The following is a 23,710-nucleotide window of genomic DNA, read 5'->3' as shown; positions in this document are numbered from 1 at the left end:
TGAAGCTTTCCGGACTCTTTCTCCAAACTTTCCTCCACCTCCTCCCATCTTTTGGGAATAACTGCTTCAGGTAATTTAATTAGCAGGAAAAACTACCTCCACGTCCATGACCATGTGATTTCAACAGGTATTAAGAGACAAACTCGACTCTGTGTCAAGCGTTTGCCCTCAAAACCAAACGTTGCATGTAATTTTGGTAACAGAGTGAACTGTGTTTTGCCTTCCGCAGATATGATCAAAACTGGAAGTAATGAGAGCTGTAATCTTCATTAGATCCTCCTGACAAACTCTCTCTTATCTGTCTGTGTGGTTCATAATCTGCTTTGCATGATTTCTAAATACCGATACTAAATGTTACACATCACATCACAATGCAGTTTCCCTTCATCAGTTATTAAGATAATTAAAGACAAACAGTATGATGCTTGAATTCTGGCAGTTAACGTGAAATGTGGATGAAATAAATACATCTAAGGGATTAAACATGTGAATTTGATCTCGACTGGACCAAAACGAAGTGGTTTTTGTGTAGGTGCGACATGTATGGAGACCTTTGCAGGGCCCACATCTACATGTAGTGTTCATGTACTGACTCCAGGGGGCACATCCAAAAAATGTGAAACAATCATAAATGTGTGTTAGTCTTTTTGATTTGTGTTGCTGGGCTTTTTTTTTTTTTCCTGTGTAGTGAAGTGAAAGTGAGTAATAATAACAAGTGTCTGCTGCAGCATTGTGTGTGGTTCTCTTCCATACTTTTGGTCCGCTGTTCTCTTTCCTGTTCAAGCCATTTTTTTTTTCAGCCAATCAGCATCCATCTACTACCTTAACATATGACTTTTGGCTTGTTGAGCCGCATTCATGGTTCCATTTTTGTGTCTATTTATGAAGGTCTTTGGCAACAGCGTACTGCTTGATTGTGATGATGCTATATATATGTATATATAAATACAGTTAGCTTGAACAGCTCTGTTCAGCTTTGAATAGACTCTGTTGCTCACATGGACAGCTGGAGATGCAGTGGCCAGGTAGTCATTCCTGGGGTTATACTTTCCACTTCCACATGTCCCTTTGGGTTCGAGTGATGTAAAATCCATCATCAAATGGTGAGCGCAAAGGTCCATGTGGACATTTGCACGCCTGCCTGTTTTTTGTGACCGCACGGACAATACAGCTACTGCACATGTGCCCCAGGTGACAGAGAGACTTGACTATTGCAATGCCCTTTACGTTGGTGTAAATCAGGCCTCCCTTTCACGCCTTTAACTGGTCCAAAATGCCTCTGCTCGCCTTCTTACCAGAACCCATGAGTTGGAGCGTATCTCCCCAGCTCTGGCCTCCCTTTGCTGCCTTCCTGTGTGTTTTGGGATTGATTTTAAGATTTTATTGAATGTCTTTAAATCCCTTAATGAGTTGGCTCCATTGTATCTTGCTGATCTCATGACACCTTATGTTCCTTTGTGTGATCTGCTGACCAGCCCCTCCTTCGTGTTCCAAAAACTAGAGTTGGGGGGGCTTTCTTGGCCATTGCCCCAAAGCTGTGGAAGCATTAAAGGTAATAAAGTGTGCCTTAAAACTCACTCTTATTCTTTGGTTTTCAACCCGGAGTGAGAGCTAGGTATTTAGGCTGTTGTTGTCTGTATGTGTGTGTGTGTGCGTGTGTGTGTGTGTGTGTGTGTGTGTGTGGGGCGTATCACTTATTTTATGGTGTGTCCCTTTGTTTCATGTGCAAAACGTTGGTCAGCTTTGTTGTTTTAAATGTGCTTTATGAATAAATTTGGATTTGGTCACAGACTCAGGACCATAAAACCAACTGAACTCATTCTACCATAAATCTGTTTACACAGTTATAGTTCAAGGAACTGCCTCCCTTTTGGGGGCTAAACGCTCCTCTACATAATGTAAATATGTCAATTTTAGGGTGGGGACATGATTTGAGGTCAGAGTAAGGGTCATGTTAGAGAAGTAGTTGCTATGGTGGGGTTACAGTGAGACTCCAGGAAATGTAAAGTCCTCTGAAGTGATGGAAACACTACCCTGTATGTATGTGTGAATGTGTGAGGTAGAGAGTGAAAGAGGATGAGAGAGCTACTCTTTTCTTTGTTGTAAACTCATTTTTACAGCCTACAGAGGTTCTCACCACAATCGCCAGTTTCATAACGCGTAATTCAAAAACAGCCGTTACAAACCACACGATCGAAATGTGTTGACAGCAATTTTTCTGTTGGGTCATTTCATTCACTGGCATCCTCATGCGGTCCGCGTGACTCAATGCCAAAGCTGATCAACTTTAGCGAGAAAGATAAGATGGAAACCTCTGAAAAGCTGTGCACTGCTCAGCCTCTGCAAGATTCACCTTTCTCTTCCACATTTGTTTGTTTGCAGTTTGCCTCGTAGGGTGATAAATTATGCTCAGAAAATAGAAAGAAAAAACATAAAACATACAGACTCGAAGTGAATTAGAGGAACATTATGCCATAAAACAATGACCAGAAGTGAGCGATTTCCCGAACTGCAGGGCATGAACAGTAGCAAGCTGTTTTGCAGACAGGCAGTCTCTGCGGGCCCCAGCCGGGATGGGATGGTATGAATGATGCATAGCTTTACCACTTCCAAAGGCATCATGCTACATGAGGTGGCTGAGTAACTGAACAGACGCATCCTGTATAGCGATTGTGAGAAAACAGACTCTGGGCATCTGAGAGGTGAACTGTCAGACACATGCGAAACATGCAAGAGAACACTTGCTGTTGCAAAAAAGCATTTTTTAAGCGAGTGTGCTTTGCATTTACAGTCTGTAGGTGTACAAGTGGCAGCAAAGGCTCACAGATGTGAATATCAGCTGTAGAGGGTGTGCACCATAAACCATAAACCACATAATACACACACCCTTTAAATACCCTGTGCCACACGTACAGCTGGTCCATCCAGTTCTGCTTCGGTCGATGACACCATCATGGGACACTCATGGCTGTTGATTTTGGGTTTTGTCCTACATGTTGCTCATTCTTTGGATATTCTGGGTAAGTCTGCAGAGTTACAGTCCATCTGCTGCCAGTCAGCTGTTTATAGGTTTATTTTACTGGACCTTCAGCTCTTGTTTAACCTGAAGCATTTACACCCAGCAGTGCTGCTGGGGCTTTACTTAGGTGATTAGTCCAATCATAAATGCAAACAGGCAATAAAACCACGCACTGGATGCATCATGAAGCTCTAAATAATAGCTATTTCTGCAACATATTCCTGATGGTATGTTTGGCAGGCAGCTCATTATTAGTAATTATATGTGCGCCCTCAGTGTCACCACAGCATTTTTTATTTTATTTATTTACAGCCTTTTAAAACTAATATATGAGGTCTTTAAGATTAGGGGAAAACCCTGTCCTGGCTGCACTTATTTAAAGATCCTACTCTTTGATTTGGTGCAGTTTTTGTTTCTGCAGAGTCACTGAGACTTCCAGTTGGAGATGAAAGTTGAAATGTGTGAAAGAGCTCTGTTTTCTACAGTTGAAAGTCTTTATTTGTTTACCACATCCCGGGTCTGCAGAGGAAGGCTTGCTGTGTGCCACTGGTGCATTGCTGCTGTCTGGTGAGAAAAAGAAGCCCCTGGGACTCAGGAAATATGATGCAGTAGAAGAATGTATGATTTTTCTTTCACAGTTATTACTTAGTTTGTATCCTTAAGGTGTGCCTTTTCCATTCTTGGCTGACATTTATTTTGGCAATAACCTGCAAGGGCAAATGAATTACGGGCCCACTAGGCATAATTGAACTGATACAGCATACTTATTTCTCTTTCTTGCTTTCTCGTCCTCTTAAAAGGCTTTGGAGCCTCTCCACATTGTTTCCATTTGCTGTGATGTATAGTAAGACCAGCAGCATTAACAGTGCTTGATGCGAACAGTTTAGACTGCAGCAGCCGGCTGCATGTTAAGAGGTTTTCAATGAAGTAGTGCAGCAGTGAGCTGTCGTCATTTTACTCATCATGTACCTTAAGCTGAATAGAAGTTCTTGGCTTCAGCTGACTGGTAGAGCAAGCTGTGTCCTCAAGTGCACTTTGATGAAGTCTGGAGAGGAAACAGAGTGAAGGGGACTTGGTATGCATTAAAAGTCTGCACACTGTCCTTTCTGAGGGTGCTAAAACCTGCCAGCCTATATTAAATGTCCTCTCCTGTGAAGTGTGTCCCTAACTGTGGCTGATTTCTGAACACTGTAGAGGACCCTGTCTGGGTGTGGATCTTATTCTGGACGGTTTTCATTTCATTAAAATAATGGAGTCCTCCATCAGATACACAGGGAGGGGACGAGGCTGCTTTTATGTAGTACGGTCATTGTGTGCTGGTTAACCTCTTGTATTCAGCTTTTTCACTGTAAACCCAAATAATTTTATAACATGAACAATCTTTTAGTTATAAAATGGTGTGATCCTAGCCTTCTGGGTTCTGGCTTTGGGTTTCTAGTGTTAGAATCTTTGTGCTTGTCGAATATTGGGAATCCTGTTTTCATTTCTTTATTATTCTGTGACTTTTACTTCTGGTGATATTATTACTACTGAGTCTTTGATTTCTGCTTTTACCTTATGGCTGACTCGTGCCTTGATTTTTAATTAGCAAATGCAGCTTTGGTTCCTGCTGTCATCTTTCTGCACCTGTGAGTCTTCTTGTCTCTGTTAGTATTCCTCATTTGATTGCTTCTTTTTTCACTCTGAGGGTTGTTATCGTTCATACACTGTGTTAGTTTTACTTTCTATCTCTGACTGTCTTCACCTGTGTTAATTACTTTTACCTGCATCTCATTTCTTTATCATGCTGCAGTCAGCCCTCAGTGTATAAATAGTGCTGTTTGTCACACCGCCTGTGTATGCTTCCCTGTGTGCTGCCCTCTGATACCCTTCATGTTCTCCTTTTTTTCCTGACTCATCATATTTTTGGATTTTCCTTTTGGATTATGTCACTTTTTTAAAGTTTGCTCTTTGTTGAAACACTCACCTTTGTTTCAAAACTAACCCTTCAACATTTTATTTTTTTCCAATTTTCTCTTCAGTTTCTTTTATTTTTCTTTTATTTATAATAAATTTTATGTTTTTTCTACTTTAGCCTATTTATTTTATTTTTTTATTTTAATTGGGAATTGGGAGACACAACATTTCACATTAAGCTCTAGACACCTCTAGTATTGTTTCTATTGATTAGTCAAAGGCAAGCTCTAATACTGATGAAATGACTGAGGAGTTCATCACACTGACCCAGTTACTCTGCCTCATCTATCACAGTTTTTCTTAACTAGTGACAGACAACAGGATGAGTCAAACCTCTCTGAGGCACAACAAATATAACATCTATCACCCTGTGCTCAGTCCTCTCATCAAACCCATTTCCCCCTCAAGATGTTTCTGCTTTCTCGATGTTTTCAGTTTCAAGATCTCTGAGTTGAACTTCTGACCTCTCATTAGGTTGGGATGAAGAGCCTTGTGAGCGCATCACAGCAGTCCTGGGAGAGGAGGTGTACCTGAGCTGTGTCTATCTGGGTGATAGTGCTATTGAGAGCAGCGAGTGGAAACAGAAGGTCAATTCAAAAAAATACAAGCGACTGGCGGGATTTGTCAATGGGAAAGCGTTTCAGCATGACAACTTTTCACTCCCGGCATCTCTCACCAACCTCACAGTTCGGATGAGGGTGACCAGTGTGGAAGTAGAAGGAGAATACACCTGTGAGTTTGAATCAGATAAAGACACTTACAGTGGCACCGTAATCATCCGTGTAATAGGTAAGAAAAATCAATAATATATTTTTTTTAATTCACTCACTTCTGTGAGAAGAAATCAGCCCAGTGAGGTTGCCACAAACATTCCTAAATCTAAAAGGTGGTAACTGATGCACCACCAGATTTGAATTAAACTGATGCGTCATTACTCCAGGATATGCCTGCATCACTTAACATGTTTATTTGTAAATTTCTTCACAGTTCAACCTGAAATAGAGACCACTGTGAGTGCTGAGATTGTAAATGGGACTCACTATCAGTCTGTGTCATGCTCCGCCATCAACGGCAGGCCTGAGCCTCGTGTCAGCTGGTCGGTGGACGGCCTCCCTCCTTCAGCTTTCCCCTTTATCGTGGTTGTGAATAACACCCTTCCATCAAACGACACCATCACCGTGAGCAGCATCCTCCGCTTCCCCACCCACCTGCAGGACAAGGACAGCATGACCTGTGTGGTCGATCACCTGACCTTCCCACAGGCCACACTCACCACAGTCAGGGTGGAAACCTACAGTAAGCTCACGCTTGCAGCAGATCCTATCAGAGTTGTTGTGTTTGTACGTCGCTGTTGCTAGGTGGTGACATATTGTACTGCGTCACCAGTCAGACGTTTGCAATCACGCATCATGACTCAGCATCTCGCAGCACAATAAGTTTCTCCTGCTGAGATTTTACGCAGCCTGTTCCTTCTCACTCTGCTCCACATGCACGGTGACAGACCATAAATCACATTGCACAGTGCAATGCATTCATGTGGGAATGCACTCTTTCACTGAAGTTCAGTATATGGAAGGAAAAAGAAGCAGAAGCCCAGCAACTAATTAATAACAGTACTGTAACGTGCTGCATTGTGCAGTTTAATGGCTCCAGTCCAGCAGGTCAAAACATGCACACGTGCATTCATCCAGCAGGTGAAAACCCAACTTTACAACATTAAACCTTAACAAAGAAGAACCTAAAAATCCAGCAATCTCACTTTGATTATGACATTATGCTTTGTAGGTTTTTTCAAATAATTTGCAGCATTAAACCTGCTAAAATCAATACGATGGTATGAATAGCACAGGACGGGAAGGGAGGGTCAAAGCAGTGAGTCCTTACCTTACCTGACTCTGCAGTTCTTCTCAGGTCCACTGAGCATTTTAGTATTTAGGTCATGATTTTGTTTGTTTTTTTTAGGCCAGCACCTTTCTGTTTTATTCACAGCACTGCAGAGCTGCAGCAACATGTTGCACGTAGAGGATGCTGTGAGGATGACCAATACAAGCAGCACCCTCAGCTGTTACAGAGTTGTACAAATGATCAGTTGGTTATTCGTGTTTGTATGTTTTCTAATATGATTTTGGTTCTTAAAAAAAAGGGAAAGACTTTAATAAAAATATAATATCGTCTATGAAAGCAAAATAATTTCAGAAAACAAGCATTTTCAGATGTCATTATCTGAATCAGATATGCACTGCATGCTCACTGGATAACGACTTAAGTTATTAGCCAATCAGCATATCCTAAATTAACATCCTTTTTAAACCCAACAGAGCTCATAATTTGCTAGATTAATGTAATTTTGCATTGAATATAACTTAAAACTATAGATTTACATGATAAACTCATCAGAAAAGTGTTTAGTGAGGTCATAAAGCAGGGGAGCTGAGGGCCATTTTCCCACTGACTTCTATACAGGCCAACATGTTTTTGCATCTATAGGAGTCGCCCCCTGCTGGCCATTGAAAAAAAGGCGTACTGTCCATGAACACAATCCACCCACAAAGCGCTCACACAAAACCTCAGCACCAAACACCCAGGGTCAAGAAGCAGCTGATAAAACAGATACAACCCACCACCACCACCACCAGCAGCACCACCAGCACCACCACCTGTCTGGGTTTTGTTATGAACTCTGTTTCCTTTAATCTGGGCCAGAAATGGTTGAGTTTATGTGCATGAATCTGTTATTGGAACAGCCAGTATTAGGTGGTTTAGAAGAAGATGAAGAAGAAGAAGGAGAGGAGTCTTCCAATACTGATGTTTTTTTAGGGTTTTTTTTTTTGTTCCATAAACATGTGATCAGATTTGTTCAGGATGGCTTCTGTGGTGGTTTTGGTGTGCAGCAGATCAGGGGTTTTATTTTCTCTGGTAGGACAGTCAACAAGTTGTGTGAATGCAGTCAGGTTGGAGAAGAGGGAAACATGACTGAAGTCTCCTGAAAATACGAAGTGTTCCTCTGGATGTTTAGTCTGTATCTGAGCAACAGTTCAATGGAGAACTTCACATGGAAGCTGTTGTGGTGTACTTTCTGAGTCTCCACCAATATCTCCAGCTCATCACTTTTCTGATTGCTGTTTCTATGGTAGACTTTACAGTAACAGTCTCGTTAATGTAAGCCAGGCCACCGAACTCATTTGTCCATGATTTACCCTTCACTGAAGCACTGCAGCGTCGATCATTTTCAAACTGCAGTGGTTTAACCCAGACAGAACTTTACATGTTAACAGATGGAATTATTAAAGCCAAAACACATTAACTCACTCCAAGTGTGCACACCCCTGCCCAGCATTCAATTTATTATGAGGTGTTAGCTCACTTGCTCGTTAGAGACATTTGACTATTGCATAACACCAAAACTTTTATGTATTTGATAATAGACTCTGATCTCTGCTGATTTGCGGTATTAAAGCCTGCGGTTCTGTCAGCTTCAGTTGGGTAGCAGCTGGGCCAGACATCTGCTCTCAGCTGCAGCTCAGCCAACAGATGGGACAGGTGATAAGCCTAAGTCAGCACTCTCCAGTACCCAAGCAGAAGCCCCTCATGGTGTGTGTTTAGCTAACATTCAACTCATCCGGCCCCGGCTTCCTATTTAACCAAAACACCCTGAGCCTCTACTTGCTATCTGACTTTTTAATTTGCTGGAAATAACATTAGAGCTCGTGAAAAATAACTCTTCTCGCCTCTCTTCCTGCTCTGCAGCAAGGCCAAATGTGAATATCAAAGCGGAGATGGTACAGCAAAAAGAAGGAAATGATTTCTGGGTGGTCTCTTGCACTTCATCTGGAGGGAGACCTGACACTGACATCTACTTGGCTTTGAACACAGCTAAAGAGCTGCAGAGAGAGAACGACTCTGACTCTAACATGCAAACAGTCTCAGTCCACCTCCCCGTAACAGAATATGGGGGTCATAACGTCACCTGTGTATTTGACCATCCAAAATTCGCACAAAAGGAGTCACGAGTACTAACGCTGCCAAATTTCTGTGAGTACAATCAGTGTTGAATAAACTGTTAATGCTCAAGAGGTAACAAAGGAAAACAGATTCTTTTTTTCTAATGTACAGATTTGGCTGGAGGTCAGTTGCACTCAGACTTGGAAGGCAGCAAGGATGATTTTGAAGATGTAGAGCTGCAGGAAGAAGACACTGAAGCTGTTATCTGGCTCGAGGTCGAAGGGAATGTGCCACGCTACAATGTTATCTGCAACAAGTACGAAAAATTTGCTGTTAAAGGAGCACTCCATAAACTTCACGTGTGTGAACTCTAAAAAGTATAATTGTAACAGACATCCTGTGTTACCGGTTGGAAATGTGAAATTAAGAATGTGATACAGAGCAGTTGTGCACTCAGTTACTGTTCCTTTATTAACCTAGCAAGCTGTGTACTCTAGCAGACATTTTTTTTTTCTGCTACTAGCTCTGTATGATGTCAGTAAAAGTGGATATCCTTAAAGTGGGCATCTCAGGCAAACAGCTCTGGCTGTGGCACAGAAGCCCCACCCACATTACTGTTCAAACCTTCTGTTTGCAAAGGGCAGCCAGTCAGAAGAATGATGGCTTGAAGAGAGGGGGGGCCTTAAAAGAAGAGGAGCTTAAAAAAAGGTTGTTTCAGACAGCTGATGAACAGTGCCAGATTAATGAGCATTATTTTGAACTGTGAATCATGCAAAGTTACTATAGCAGAGTTCAGGAATAAATAAACTTGGGTCTCCCTCTGATGTGTTGCCAGCCAGTTGGTGGTGTGGTCCTTTGGTGGAGTGCTTTTTTTTCAACAAGGTACAGTACCAATCAAAGGTTTGGACACATTGTGTCCAAACTTGGACTGGTACTGTACAATAAAGAAAAACAATAATTGTCTTTTGCAGAAAAAAGAAGCTTCAATAATATTGTTTCATGAACACATGTAGTGAAACATCCTCCACAGGATATGTAGGTAGTTTCAGTGGTGGCACATTTGGTGGCACAAAAACCACAAGCGACTGTCAGCAGGAACCAGATTTTCTGAACAAAATGTTTATTTATTCAAGCTTTGTTTTCCTTTTGTATTTTCATGTTAAGACACAGTAAAACGTTCCTGACTATTTTACATATTTACCCCCTAGAGATGATGGCCCCTTGCCTGAGAGCGTGAAGCCAGTGAACAGAAGCCTCAGATTTCAGGGTCCTGTGGAGCATCAGCATGCTGGTCTTTATGAATGTGTCTTCTCTTATCAGCACCTTAAAGCAGTGCTGCGGTTCAATGTCACCATTAAGCCCATACAACAAAGTAGGTGAACCTCTTTGCAGGTATTGACTCTGCTTTGACCTTCTCCATCATCTGACTATGAAATATTGACATGAACTCTTTTCTCTGCACACTTCCCGCCAGTTCCTCCCACAATACGAGTTGATTTGCGGACTGAAGGTGGACACAGGGTGATTGAGTGCTCAGCAGCTGATGCTGTTCCTGCAGCCAACATGTCCTGGCTTCTACCGGAGGGTGTGTCTGAAGACTTTTGGTTCAACTCCACTTCTCATAATGGAAGCCACTCTGTCAGGGGAGTTTTACTCCTCCCTGCCTGTTTGCCTTGGGAGCTCACTGCAGAGTGTGTGATAAATCACCCGGCATTTGAGAAACCAGAGAACAGAAGCATAACGCTCCCTCTCTGCGGTATGTTCAACAAATTAACCAATGGATGATTTCTTTTATTTATTTATTTATTTCTCGAGTGAAAGCCCTCACTTCCTGTTATTTAACTTCTCTTTCCTGCACAGCTCATCCTAACATCACCATCAACACCAGCACTGAGTGGAGAGACGGTCACAAGTACACAAAGGTGCAGTGCTCGGCGGACAGTGCCCCTCCTGCAGCGGCTATAACCTGGCACATCGGAAACACCGACAACAGCATCAGTAATCTGACAGAGACTAAACAACAGCCTCACGGTCTGGTATTGGCTTCTAGCTCTGTGAACTTCCTGTCCTCTCTCTATGCTGGTCAGAATTTGACTTGCATAGTGAAGCATCCAAGCCTGGAGGCAGCAGAAGAAAGAACAATAAACATCCCTGTGCACAGTACGCTACTCATTTCTTAGAAGTATTTCTTTCTATGACACAGACAACCTCACGCAGTCACTCTTCTCCTTCCTGCCACCCCTCTTTTTTTTTTTTTCAGAAGCCCCCCTGCTGAGCGCAGCTGTGGTGAGACAGCGAGACTCTCGTCTCTGGCTGGCAGCATGTGAGTGCACAGGGGAGTGTGTCCAGACAAATCTCGCCTGGGACCTTCCTGAAAATACCGAAAGTCAAACCTCCATGCTCACAGAACATGAAGGAAACACAATGAACGTCAGGCTGACTTATAAGTTTCCTCTGGACCGTCATGAGGGGCAAAACCTGACATGTGTGTATCAGTTTGAACCAGGGACCACACAGAAAAGGACCGTTCACATCCCCAGATACTGTAAGTGTAACAGAGACAGTACTCATGTGAAGCCCCGACACACAAAGTTCATCTTTCACATTCTGACTGATTTTTTTTCTGCAGACATTTCTTCTCTGAGAGTCCTGAACTACACGACTCCTCTGCAAAGCCGCTACAATGATCAACCTGCTGTATACAGACTTTCTCTCCATGACAATCATCACGAACAGAAAATACTGCTCAGAGTTGAGGGCAACGTGCCGGAGTACAACCTCAGCTGTAAGAGGTGGGGTATCCTCTGTTTTAAACCACCTAATCACGATGACACAGAAGCTCGGTGAACACAGCGTACTGCTCAAAACTCCGTGATTTCACGATTCAGAAGTAGCACTCTGAAAATATTAATTGGATTATTTACGTAAAAGAGCATAATTTAGCTGAATAAGATCATGCCAGGAGATAGTTTAGCTCTGCTTAGACTGGAACCGGGCAAACAACCAGACTGGCGTGGTCTAAATGTTAAAAACAGCAACTTTAAACAAGTCATTGTGAAAAAAAAATTAAAATTTTATCTTCAATACAAGGCTGTGTGGAGGATTATTTGGTGAGCAGGTGCATTAACTATTTTCAGTAAAATTATAAAAACAAAATAGCCTGATTATAACCTCAGCTGGTGAGTGGTCTACCTTTTATCTATCACCTAATCATGATCAGGAAGTTCCTGTGAACACACAAAATTGAAGCGTTCCCACAGTAGCAGAGAAAGTAGAAGAAGCAACACCCTGTCATAGAGCAAAATTTATTTTTGCATAATAAATTTTATTTTGTTTGCATTGGGCAAGCAACTAGCCCGGATCTGGGCAAGTGTTTGTTCGTTTTGGGTTTTTTTAAAACACTATATTAAGTGCTAAAGTGAGCTTTAGGGATGATGGTGCAGGCGTTTTAGTACGGGGCAGAGCCAGGTTAGCACTTTCCCTGTTTCCACTCTGCAAGAAAAGGGAAAGCCAGTTACCTGCAGCCTCCTGTTCAGCATATCAACATTAGGGTGGCTTTAATGGTCTTGTTTAACCCTCAGCAATGCAGTACATTACTATATTTCACAAAAATTTCCGTAAAGATAAATTCAATTCAAAGTCTTTTGCATTTCAGGAGTGATGGCTCGTTTGTGCAAATGGCAGGTTTGGCAATGATCTTCCAGCCAGAGCTTGAAGAGCTGAACAAAGGCCTGTACACCTGCTGCGCATCCTTCTATCACCACACTGCAACAGTCAGCATTCAGGTGGAAGTCACAAGTAGGATTGAACAGCTTGGTACGTGTCTGCCATGATGGGTTTTGCACTCAGAGACACATGACACAATAGAGAGATCCTGATAATATCTGCATGCTTAGGTGCGTCACCAGTTTCACTCTGAGGTTTGCTGAGATGCTTGACTGATATAGATTGCTTTGTGTACTTTGTGTTGCAGCTCTCACATCCATGATTTGCATCTCTTCAGCATTAGCCCTCATTCTTATCTCCATCATCATCCTCTGTGTGTGCTGGTGAGTTACACACTTCCACAGGTGACAAACAGCAGCTCAGCAGGTGATGTGTTGACGGGCAAATGAGGGCAACGCTGCCGATGGCACACAGTACTAGACAAACAGGATGTGCGGATCGTTAACCCCACTAACCAAAACCCCAGTGCCATGCTGTTATTCACAAACAGGAAGTTATGCGGCTGACGCAGACAGGTGCCTCTGACACCGCAGCACTGCCTGCAGACAGGTAGAAATTGTTAGTCAGCCAGACAAACAGATTTATTTTCCAGCTTCCTGTTCTGGCTTTTAGCAGTGTTACTTCTGGCAAGTTCTGCAACAGACCGCTGTGAGCTGGCCAATTATCATCACCGACACATTGCAAAAGAGAAGGTAAAAAGTGCAAAAAGTCCACATGTTCGGAAGTTATTAGTATAATGAAAATCAAGCTGCCATTCATCAATCAAAAAAATCCACAAATTCAGCTTTTAATCCTGTTGCTGTTGGAGAAAAAGTCACATCTTTTAGTTCTGATGTGGGATATCTTTCACAATCCTAGACCTGTTAATGGTTTCTGCCTGCAGAAGCTTCCACATTTCCACAGTCAAGCGCCAAATCTAACTTCTCACAAGAATGTCTGTCGCGATCAGATCAGGCCCCGTGTGAATAAAACTGCACAAGAGCGGTTTACAGGTTATTTTAACACGCCTGCCACTCTGACTGGAACTTGGTGGAATTTGGCGAAGGTGCCATTGACAGACGGAGTCTCTGTCCGTTATCCCTTGCTCCGGTGGGAGGGTCCTGTCAAGTTAATTTGGGAAGGTCAGGCACCCAGTGAACAACAAGAAAACCTGACTCCCCACAGAGGAAAGTTATTTGGGACTAATGTCCCCCCCCCCCCCCCCCCCCCCCCCCCCCCCCCCCCCCCCCCCCCCGCTCCTTTTTCCCTCATCTCCAGTGCTGCATGGGGACATTTTTTTTGTCAGCAGCAGGACATCACTGGGTTTATTGTCACTGAGGTCACAGTGTACAAAGCGAGCTGCTGCTTCTGACACCAGAGATCAATGATGAAGACTCGGGTCACCACTCGTATTCATTGATATTCCTGTCACATGCGTTCACCCCTGCAGTCCACTTATGTGAATCGACTCGGTGTGGCCAATTGTGTCACAGTGCCATCTAGTGGTGAAGTCTGAAAAATAATTTAATGAATCTTAACATGTTTGCTTTTGCTTTACAGCCAAAGAAACGACAGAAAACAGTATAAGGTACATTTAAATCGTTCTCTCCAGCTTTTCATAGTGTCTCTAAAATCTTAAACTAAATATAACAGCTCCTGGTGGCCTTTCCTTGGCGTCTCCATTTCTCTCTGTAAATCAGGAGGAGTATCTCTCAGCGTTGACATCCCTGATGCAGGACCCCGGCTCTCCTGAGGTGAAGAAGCCAGCAGTGAGAGAAAAGGGCAGCGAGGAGTGCAGTCATAGGGTCCGTTATGCCATAGTCATTGATGTCAAGAGCACAGTGTGAAGACAACAATGCTTTACAGGGTTTTTTAAAACCACATCCAGCTGTGTGCAGACCAGATGTGGCATCTTACTGAAACTGCAGTGCTCTTTTTTCCAGTGTTTTTGAGGGTTATGTTCGCCTTTGAAATTAGCATTTCAAGTTAATCTATGTATATATATTTTGAATAATGAACAATTTTGAACAGATTAGCACTGAGGACTTTAAAGTTTAAAGAGTATATAAAAGATGTATGCATGTAACCACCCATTGATGCTGGACACCACATTTTGGCCACTGCTACATTCGCTTTTTAACATATTTAACATATTTGGACCAGAGGGTGGAAATATGTTGTATGTAATATGTAAATTGTCACAAACTATTCATATTCATAAACTGTAACACACATGCTAATTAGTGATAAGTCACAGACTAGGGGGCAGCCAAAAGCAGCTTTTTATCAGGCTATAATACTGGTGACTACAGATAGCAGAGGTGAGGTTTAGCAGACAGACTGGCTGCAGCGACTTGTGCCGGCCCACACAGGTGACCAGATGGATTACCTAATAGTAAAATAAAAAACATTAACCCACTCTTGAGTTGCTATGAAAGGGCAAACTATCCACAGAGGAAAAAACGTTTTTTTGGACCATAATGTAAATATGCTTTGTTATGCTCTGAAGTTATGAAGACGTTTTAACACAGGAGTCTCAGTTTTGCGGCCAGCCTCAAGTGGTCACTTTAGGAACAGCAGTTTTTGGCACTTCTTGGCTTTTTGCTCGATATGCATGCATTTTGCACTTTTTTTTTTTGTTTTTCAACAAAGGTTTTACTTGAATTTTTCACTTTGCATTATACACAGTGTATTTTCAGATGTGTATTTTTGGTTTGTCAATAAAGTGATTCCAAAGTATTTTTCCTTTGTTTTTAACTTCTTACATAAGGTGCTCAAAAAATAAAAAATAAAGGAACACTTTGAAAACACATCAGATCTCAATGGGAGAAATGTGACCAAATGATGCAGCAGGCTTGAACATTTAGTTGAAATTTCATTGCAACCACTCAAAATGGTACTCAGTAGTTTGTATGCCCCCCACGTGCTTATATGCATGCCTGATAACATCTGGGTATGCTCCTCCCAGACCTAGACCAGGGCATCACTGAGCTCCTGGACAGTCTGAGGTGCAACCTGGTTGTGTAGGATGGACCAAAACATAAAGTCCCAGATGTGTCCTATTGGATTTAGGTCAGACAAACATGGGGAGCAGTCAGTGGTATCAATTCCTTCATCCTCCACGAACTGCCTGCATACTCTCGCCACATGAGGCCGGGCATTCTCGTGCACCAGGAGGAACCCAGGACCCACTGCACCAGCATAGGGTCTGACAGAGGGTCCAAGGATTTCATCTCAATACCTAATGGCAGTCAAGGTGCGGTTGCCTAGGCTGTAGAGGTCTGTGTCTCCCTCCATGGATATGTGTCCCCAGATCAGCACTGACACACCACCAAAACGGTCGTGCTGAACAATGTCACAGGCAGCATAACGTTCTCCACAGCTTCTCCAGACCCTTTCATGTCTGTCACATGTGCTCAGGGTGAACCTGCTCTCATCAGTCGAGCTCCACGGTGCAGAGGGCCTACTACAGGATGTTGGGCCTTCAGGCCATCGTCATGATGACTGTTTCTGATTGGTCACACCAGTGGCCTGGTAGAGGTAATTTTGTTTTTGTCTGGCAGTGCTCATCATGTTCCTCCTTGCACAAAGAAGCAGATACCAGTCCTGCTGATGGGTTAAGAAGAAGAAGAAGAAGAAGAAGAAGAAACAGCCTTTATTGTCCCACAGAGGGGAAATTTGGGTGTAACAGCAGCCGCAGTTATTATAAATATAAATAAAGATATAATAATTCACACTATTAAGAAAAGAATATATATAAAATCAACAAACAATATTAACCTTAATACTACTAATAATAATAACACTATATACAATGTGCATGATGTGCCGGACTATTTACAGTATATTATATATTATCCTACATTGTGTAGGTTATTGTGGTTTTTGTTGGGAGCAGTGATGGTTATAAAGTCTTACAGCTGCTGGGAGGAAGGAGCTGCGGTAACGCTCCTTTGTGCATTTAGGATGCAGCAGTCTGTCACTGAAGGAGCTCTCCAGCTCAGCAACAGTTTCATGCATGGGATGGGAGACCTTGTCCATCAGTGATGTTATTTTGGTCAGAGTCCTTCTGTCTCCCACCACCTGCACTGAGTCGAGAGGACATCCTAGGACAGAGCTGGCTTTCCTGATGAGCTTGTCTATCCTCTTCCTCTCAGCTGTAGACAAGCTGCTGCTCCAACATACTGCTGCATAGAAGGACCTTCTACAGCCCTGTTCAGCTCTCCTAGAGTAACCGCCTGTCTCCTGCAGTCTCCTCCATATGCTTGAGACTGTGCTGGGAGACACAGCAAACCTTCTAGCAATGGCACGTATTGATGTGCCATCCTGGAGATGATGGTCTAGTGCACCTGTTGTTAATTTCATTAACACCAAAGCCTCTCTGCTACTTAACTGACCAGATCAACGTCCCAGAAGTTTAACTAACTTGATGCTAAACTCTGATTAAAAAGTGTTCCTTCAATTTGTTTGTGCAGTGTATTATTATTAAACCCCAAAAAACAGTTTCAGATACAGTACAGAGGACTGTCAGACTGCTCCAACTTAAGAAAACATGTCCTTGTAGTGTCTTTGCTATGCTTAATTAGTGAGGACCATCTGCTATGACAAAAGGAGAGAAGCTATAAATTCTTGCACTGTGTATGATTCAGACATAAACTCCAGCTTCTCTGCAGCGCTGTTATGCCCTCTTGTGGAAAATGATTATGCAAGAAACCAAGTGAGTCAATTGTTTGTTCACAAACTCTCACATTCAGTATCATCCTTTAAAGTTTGTTGGATGCAAATGAGCACAGACACATCACACACAATAATTTAAAAAAGTTTATATTTTAAAGACTTTTAGGTGCGCCCCCCCCCCCCCCCCCCCCCCCCCGATTGTAGCATTTATGGGACTTCTCTTAGAAAACTGCCTCTATACACAGTATCCCAGGCAGCAGTAGTGACTTACTCCAAGACTGTAAATACAGTTTTTATTTACAGTATCTGAGTAAATAACAGAATCAATATCTTGATATCTTGTGCTGAGAAAACAGCAGCCACCATATGACAAAAAAAAAAATCACGTATTTATAACAAAATGTAAAATGAATAATCAAAAATGTACCAAACATGATACATTTAAGAAAAATGCACTCCTCCTGAAAACTGCGAGTACAACAGGCACAGTCCAGTTATATACACATGCAAAGAGAAGTTCCTTTATGACGTCCTGTAACATCTTCATCTCTTCTTGTAAACACACGGCTTCAACTGCAGTCCAACTTTCTTTACATTTTCTGGAGCCTTTTTCATCTTCACAAATTCAAAGGAGTAGAAATGACTATTTTCTGTGTCCTGAAGGGGAGAAAAGACAAAAATAACAATAAATCTAGCAGGCAAATTTGAATATGTGAGCTACTGCTCTTCATGTGGTCCAAGTCTTGTTCAGACTGAGTTGTTTTGATGACGTCCATCTACCTGTGATAAATTTAACTCTCTCTTTCTTGCCAACAGCAAAACAGTACAGAATATTCTTTTCTGCCTGCATGTGGTTTCCTGCCCATAGCGCCACGAGCTATAATTATAGGAGATGCATCTGCCAACTACAGGCTCTTAAAAGGAAAAATAGAATAGAATAGAATAGAATGCCTTTATTGTCATTATACAGGATGTACAATGAGATTGAAACAATGATGCTTGCACACACTAAATATTGAATATTTTACATGTTTAATTCAGCTTGTACAGCTGGAAACAAACAAGCAACATGCAGATTTTTATGCAGGCCTACACTTTGCTATCGTCATCACTGAACCTTGATTTTATAGCTCTGACATGCTTTTTTTCCTGTAAACAGAACACGGCCCTTTCTCCTCACCTTCAACACCATCTTGAATCCAAGCGTTGACAGCGCAGTGATGAAGCTTCGCACATTGTCGAATCTGCTCGTCACTTCTGCTATTTTAAGGACTCCTCTGCAATAAAGGTGTCAAAAAACAATGAGACACACGGCGTGTGAACAAAACTAAGAATGCATATGTGGAATCAGTCGCATCATTTACTCCATTTTTAACACTCGATTGGCCTCTGCTAAAAAGTCCGCCAGGTTGGTCCCCATGAGGGAGAGACAAAACACAGCGATGTCCACAGAGCTGTCATCGAGAGGCACCTGAACAGACACGATACATTTCATTTTATAACACAGACTCTTAAACATCCATTTAATAACAATCACAGAGACTGTACAGGTGTTTTGCAGAAAGAAAGACACTTACGTGTGCCATGTCACAGACTGTGACCAGCTCACAGGTAGCTGCCAGGTCAAAGCTGTGAACCCTGTTCTTCACGCTGCGCGCTATTTTACAGTCACCGCAACCAAAGTCTGCAACCACGAGAGAGGAAGGCCTGAAACAAGAGATACAGTAGATGTTTCTTTTAGAACGGCTGAACTCCACAGAACAAACTAATGTCAAGTCGTTCGTCTTCCACCAAACTGCTGATGTTAACGAGGCAATCTCCTCACAGCAGCAAAACAAAGCATCGATTAAACACACGCGGTGCAAAATTAGCTGCGCGAGTCCTCGCTGTCAGAGTCTGCAGCAGAGTAATGTCATCTATTACTGTTTACAGCAGATAAATGATGTCGTATCAGGAGTTCTGCATGAAGAATTTCTTCTTTTTCTTGAGATGCACGGATATCGCCTGTAAATGTTCTGGAAAAGTCTGAAAGTAACAATATATTTTACAATACTAGAGCACAGATCTGAGTTCAGCATCCCGTACTTTCTGCTCAAAATATGAAGAAGCGCTCGGATGCTGAGCTGAGGTGATTAAGAATCTCCTGACTTTAGCAGTTTTTACAGCTGCACTGCAAACATTGAACTTTTCCACACATTAACGGACACAGGTACATGTGAGAACACAGGTGTCTCGAGCAGAGACACCTGATGCAGTAAATAATTTGGGGAATTTACAGTGGGCATCCTACCCCACTGCATGCTCTCTGCAGACAGCATCAACCAAACTGAGTAATTCTAGTCGTGCAAGCATGTGTGAACAGACTGTCTCCTGTTGTGTCCTTTATGTGAGAAACACTTGCTTATTTTCTGTCATATATTCAGTGCTATGCTGTTGGAGGTGATATTAAACATGTCCAAAGCTTCACATGAGGTCACTGTATGTACAAGTAATCCCTACACTACATGCTCAGTTTCTGACAGTTTGAGTGACGCTGTCATCTCACACACAGCTCTGCTCCACCTGCTGTCCAGGCCATCTGCTTATAAGGGTTAGCAATGCAGAAAGTTGGCTTAACGGGAGCTGAGCTAAAACAGTTTGTTTCAGACCAATGACCAAGGTCCAGCATAAAATAAGATAAGGATTATTTTGAAGGGTGAATCATGCAAAATAATTCTAGCAGGATCTGAGAAAAAAATATGGAGGTGGAAAAGTGATTGCCTGATGGAGGTGTTCTCACACTTTCTGTGGCCTTTAAGTGCTTTTGAAAAAATTCAATTTCATGCATTAATATTACTCACCTTTTCTGAATATAAGAGATGATGGCGTCCACTGGATTGGCGGGCCACCTCTGAACCTGAGCCGTGTAACCTTTGTGGTAGATCCAGAAGGCCTGTGGGTCCTGCTTGAACATACGCTTCGCCTCGCCGCTGGACGTGCTGTACAAAACTTCGTTAATGTAGCGGAAACGAGCGGCCTCCAACCGCTGCTCCATGCGGCACCTGAGGGAGGCAGAGCGGTCTCGTTTCACCTCTTCCTCTGACACCGTCGGCTCCTCTTTTGGCTCTGCAGGACTCGCGTGGTGCTCCGTGTCCTGGCTGTGGAGCATCCTCTGCAGCTTCTGTCTTTTCAGAGTCTGAGCTTTGCTCTGCTCAGGTTTCAGTCTTTTTGTGGGGGACTGCTGCTGATTAGCTGGAACTTCCACTGCACGTTCACACGTTTGCTGCTCTGATACATCAGCAGAAGATTCAGGTACATTTTTTTGAGCTGGGATACACTTCTTCTCATTAGTCTCCTCCTCAGTGTGTTTCTTTTTCAGAGGTTTCCGATCTTTTTTCTTCTTTTGGCTGTTTTTTTCACTCTTGTTGTTGCTATGCAAATCATTTTTCACTTCTTCCTTTGGTTTGTGTTTTCCTGCAGACTTTGCATTACTTACTTCCTCCTCGGGCTGTTTCTGGCTGTATTTATTTTTACATTTCCTCTTGTTCTTCATTTTGTTTTTCCACTGCTTCCTGCTCATCCTCTCTGTGTTTTGTGGATTGTTCACTTTCACCAGTGCAGATTTAGTCACTTCTTTGTCCATCCCCTCCCCTGAAGATGTTCCTTTTGCCTTCGGAGACCCTTTAGGAAGAAAAAAATTTTAGAAAACAGTTTAGTCAATAATTTACACTCTTGCACCATACTGTGCTAAAGTCTTGAGCTAATTCTACCTGTTTTAAATTGTATAGTTAGGCACTTTGTTACAAGCAGCCTGTCACAAAAGCAAATAAACTGTTCTCATTTCATGTTCACTTTGGTTGACTATGCCACACAGTTTGACAGACATAAAATATCATTTTTGCGCCAACAAGCTGATTCCCAGATGTGATGTTTGCTTTGAGAGTGTTGATGGGGAAATACACTTTAGAGAAGTTCAGAAGGAGATGCACTGAGTCTTTGTGGATGTAGAGAAAGCATATGATAGAGTGCCAGTGGTACTGTATGAGGAAGTCAGGAGTGGCAGAGAAGTATGTGAGGGTGGTGCAGGACATGTCGGTAGAGGTGTGTTGCAGAGGTTACAAATGGGTTTAAGGTGGGGGTGAGATTACATCAGGGATCAGCTCTGAACCCCTTCTTGTTTGCAATAGTGATGGGCAGGCTGACAGATGAGGTTAGGCAGGAGTGTCTGGGGACTATGCAGGCAACGTTGTGATCTGGAGCGAGAGTAGGGAGCAGGTGGAAGAGAACCTGGAGAGGTGGAGGTATGCTCTGGAGAGAAGAGGAATGAAAATCAGTGGAAGCAAGACAGAATGAATGTGTGAATGAGAGGGAGACAGGTGTAACAGTGACGCTGCAGGGAGCAGAGGTAATGAAGGTAGATGAGTTTAAATACTTGGGGTCAACCATCAAAAGCAGCAGACAGTGCACAAGAAAGGTGACGAAGAGCGTGTAGGCAGGGTGGAGCGGGTGGAGATGAGTGTCAGGGGTGATTTGTGACAAAAAGATAACAGCAAAAAAGGAAGGTTTACAAGATAGTAGTGAGACCTGCTGTGATAAATAGTTTGGAGACGGTGGCAGTGACTTAAAGACAGAAGGCAGAGCTGAAGAAGCTAAAATTTCCACTGGGAGTGACCAGAATTTAGAATGGAAAGAATTAGAAATGAGTACATTAGAGAGACAGCTCAAATTGAGCAGTTTGGAGACAAAGTTAAAGAGGCAAGGTTGAGATGGTTTGAGATGTGCGAAGGAAGGACAGTGAATATACTGGACAAAAGACAGTGAATATGGTGCTGCCAGGCAGGAGGAAAAGAGGAAGACCACAGAGAAGATTCATGGATGTAGTGACATACAGAGTGTTTGTGTGACAGAGAAGGATGCTAGGGATAGGGTGAGAGGGAGGCAGCTGATTCGCTGTGGTGACTCCTAAAGAAAGCAGCTGAGAGAAGAAGAAGACTGTTTTTCCATGTATGTTAGGATGTGCCTCAGTAAATCGCTGCACCTATTTCTCATTTTCTAAACAAAATATAAAGAAATGGGAGATGGCTCAAGACTTTTCACAGTAGTGTACATCAAAATACTCTACTTACAAATGCTGGATAAAAACTTTGATGTAGCTGACCATTGTCTGATTACTCACCAGCTTTATCATCTTTCTTCCTCTTTTTTGGTGCAGACTTCTCCTCCTTTAAACTCTGATCTCCGTTCTCTTGCTGCTCCTCTACGTGCTTTCTCTTTTTTCTTCTCTTCTTCTTTGTCTTACTCCGTGGTGGAGCGTCTTCTGAGTCTTCATCACTGTCCTCCTGATGGCTGTCACGCTTCCACTCTGGTACTGATCCCAGAGTCTTCAGAGTCCGCATCAGGCTGCTTTTACCCACAACCTTGAGCTGATGAGGATTGCAGTAGGCTGAATCATTAATCATTTAACTTAAAAAAAAACAAAACAAACTAAACAAAAATGAGTAGACACTCAGACAATTAGAGACAGTCTAATATTAAAACACTGTCACGCTCTGTAATATGATTTTTCTTACTTTACGTCTGGTTATTAAAGTTACAGTCCGCATGTACCTTCACACTGGTGCCACCGTCTGTCTTCTTGGTGTTACTGAGGACGGTTTTACTCAAGATTTGAGCCTCTCGTTCATCATTCCAGTCTTCATCCTCATTAAACATGTTTCTGTGAGTCCTGTTAGAAAAATGCACACCCATGTAAACCCCTGCCGGAGATGAAAGCCTTGTAAAGGGCCACTTCTTTGCCATCAGACCGCTAACCTAAGTTTTACATGTCTGTGAGCTAACTCTGTTCATTCAAATACTCACGAGTTTGCTTCAAAGCGAGCTGATTCACGTGTCACACACCCTGTTTCCGGTCTTAAGACGAAACGGTTTTATTTAATGAACATGTAACTACGCTTAATACCTGCAGAAAACTCCACTCTAGCAAAAGCCACGTTGGTTTTGTGTCATGCGGGCCAAAGAAGCAAAACAGAACTACGGGCGCACATTACTGACGTAAGCACACCGGAGATACATGGGAAATGGCGTTTTTTTTTTTTTTTTTTTTTTTTTGGTGATGATAATAAAAAACATTAAGATTCTGTTATTTTTAAGGGTTTTTAAGCGATATAACATAAAGACAAGTGACATAACCTAAAACTATAACAAGACAGAAACTATGTTCTGTTTAAGGGTGGATTTTTCCCTTTAAATTCACAAAACAAGTGAAAACAACAAACAAAAGTAAACAAACAACAAACAAACATGATCTCTTAGTAAGTAGTTCTGTTGTGGTTATGACTGTCCACAGAAATTAGATTATGAAATTAGATTAGATTAAATTAAATTAGAGTTGTCATTTAAATTTAAGCTGCAGAGCAAACTGCTTTTTAAATT

The 23,710-nt window shown here is 42.4% G+C and overlaps 2 protein-coding genes across 2 annotated transcripts; one reads left to right on the top strand and one right to left on the bottom strand.

Annotated features, from left to right (window-relative positions):
• Positions 1 to 2,931: 2,931 nt before the first annotated feature.
• On the top strand, positions 2,932 to 15,293 carry LOC115790907 (uncharacterized). The gene is made up of 14 exons (XM_030744917.1): positions 2,932 to 3,020; positions 5,450 to 5,764; positions 5,963 to 6,271; positions 8,723 to 9,007; positions 9,089 to 9,233; positions 10,126 to 10,289; positions 10,392 to 10,673; positions 10,778 to 11,077; positions 11,178 to 11,462; positions 11,547 to 11,709; positions 12,573 to 12,733; positions 12,891 to 12,966; positions 14,183 to 14,210; positions 14,323 to 15,293. Exons 1-14 carry the CDS (start codon positions 2,954 to 2,956, stop codon positions 14,467 to 14,469), a joined length of 2,727 nt encoding a protein of 908 aa, XP_030600777.1. The 5' UTR covers positions 2,932 to 2,953; the 3' UTR covers positions 14,470 to 15,293.
• Positions 15,294 to 17,489: 2,196 nt separating this feature from the next.
• Positions 17,490 to 23,303, bottom strand: rrp8 (ribosomal RNA processing 8). The gene is made up of 8 exons (XM_030744829.1): positions 23,138 to 23,303; positions 22,886 to 23,003; positions 22,455 to 22,701; positions 20,140 to 20,959; positions 18,877 to 19,006; positions 18,664 to 18,770; positions 18,480 to 18,576; positions 17,490 to 17,956 (listed from the first exon to the last, which is right to left on the bottom strand). The coding sequence occupies exons 2-8, from the start codon at positions 22,988 to 22,990 to the stop codon at positions 17,843 to 17,845; spliced, it is 1,620 nt and encodes a 539-aa protein (XP_030600689.1). The 5' UTR covers positions 22,991 to 23,003; positions 23,138 to 23,303; the 3' UTR covers positions 17,490 to 17,842.
• Positions 23,304 to 23,710: the final 407 nt, after the last annotated feature.

Source organism: Archocentrus centrarchus, chromosome 13 (genome assembly GCF_007364275.1).
Source record: "Archocentrus centrarchus isolate MPI-CPG fArcCen1 chromosome 13, fArcCen1, whole genome shotgun sequence".
Lineage (NCBI taxonomy): Eukaryota > Metazoa > Chordata > Actinopteri > Cichliformes > Cichlidae > Archocentrus > Archocentrus centrarchus.
Note: the sequence above shows the minus strand (reverse complement) of the source record. Positions and strands in the feature narration are given on the sequence as shown.

Bases quoted from the DNA above. Each gene is read 5' to 3' on its own strand.
- LOC115790907 (XM_030744917.1), top strand. From the start codon at position 2,954: ATGGGACACTCATGGCTGTTGATTTTGGGTTTTGTCCTACATGTTGCT. The intron at 11,710-12,572 runs GTGGGGTATCCT...TTTGCATTTCAG, and splicing joins TACAACCTCAGCTGTAAGAG to GAGTGATGGCTCGTTTGTGC. The intron at 14,211-14,322 runs GTACATTTAAAT...TCTGTAAATCAG, and splicing joins ACGACAGAAAACAGTATAAG to GAGGAGTATCTCTCAGCGTT.
- rrp8 (XM_030744829.1), bottom strand. From the start codon at position 22,990: ATGTTTAATGAGGATGAAGACTGGAATGATGAACGAGAGGCTCAAATC. The intron at 19,007-20,139 runs GTGAGTAATATT...CTCTTGTTTCAG, and splicing joins ATCTCTTATATTCAGAAAAG to GCCTTCCTCTCTCGTGGTTG. The intron at 18,771-18,876 runs GTAAGTGTCTTT...GTGTCTGTTCAG, and splicing joins CAGTCTGTGACATGGCACAC to GTGCCTCTCGATGACAGCTC.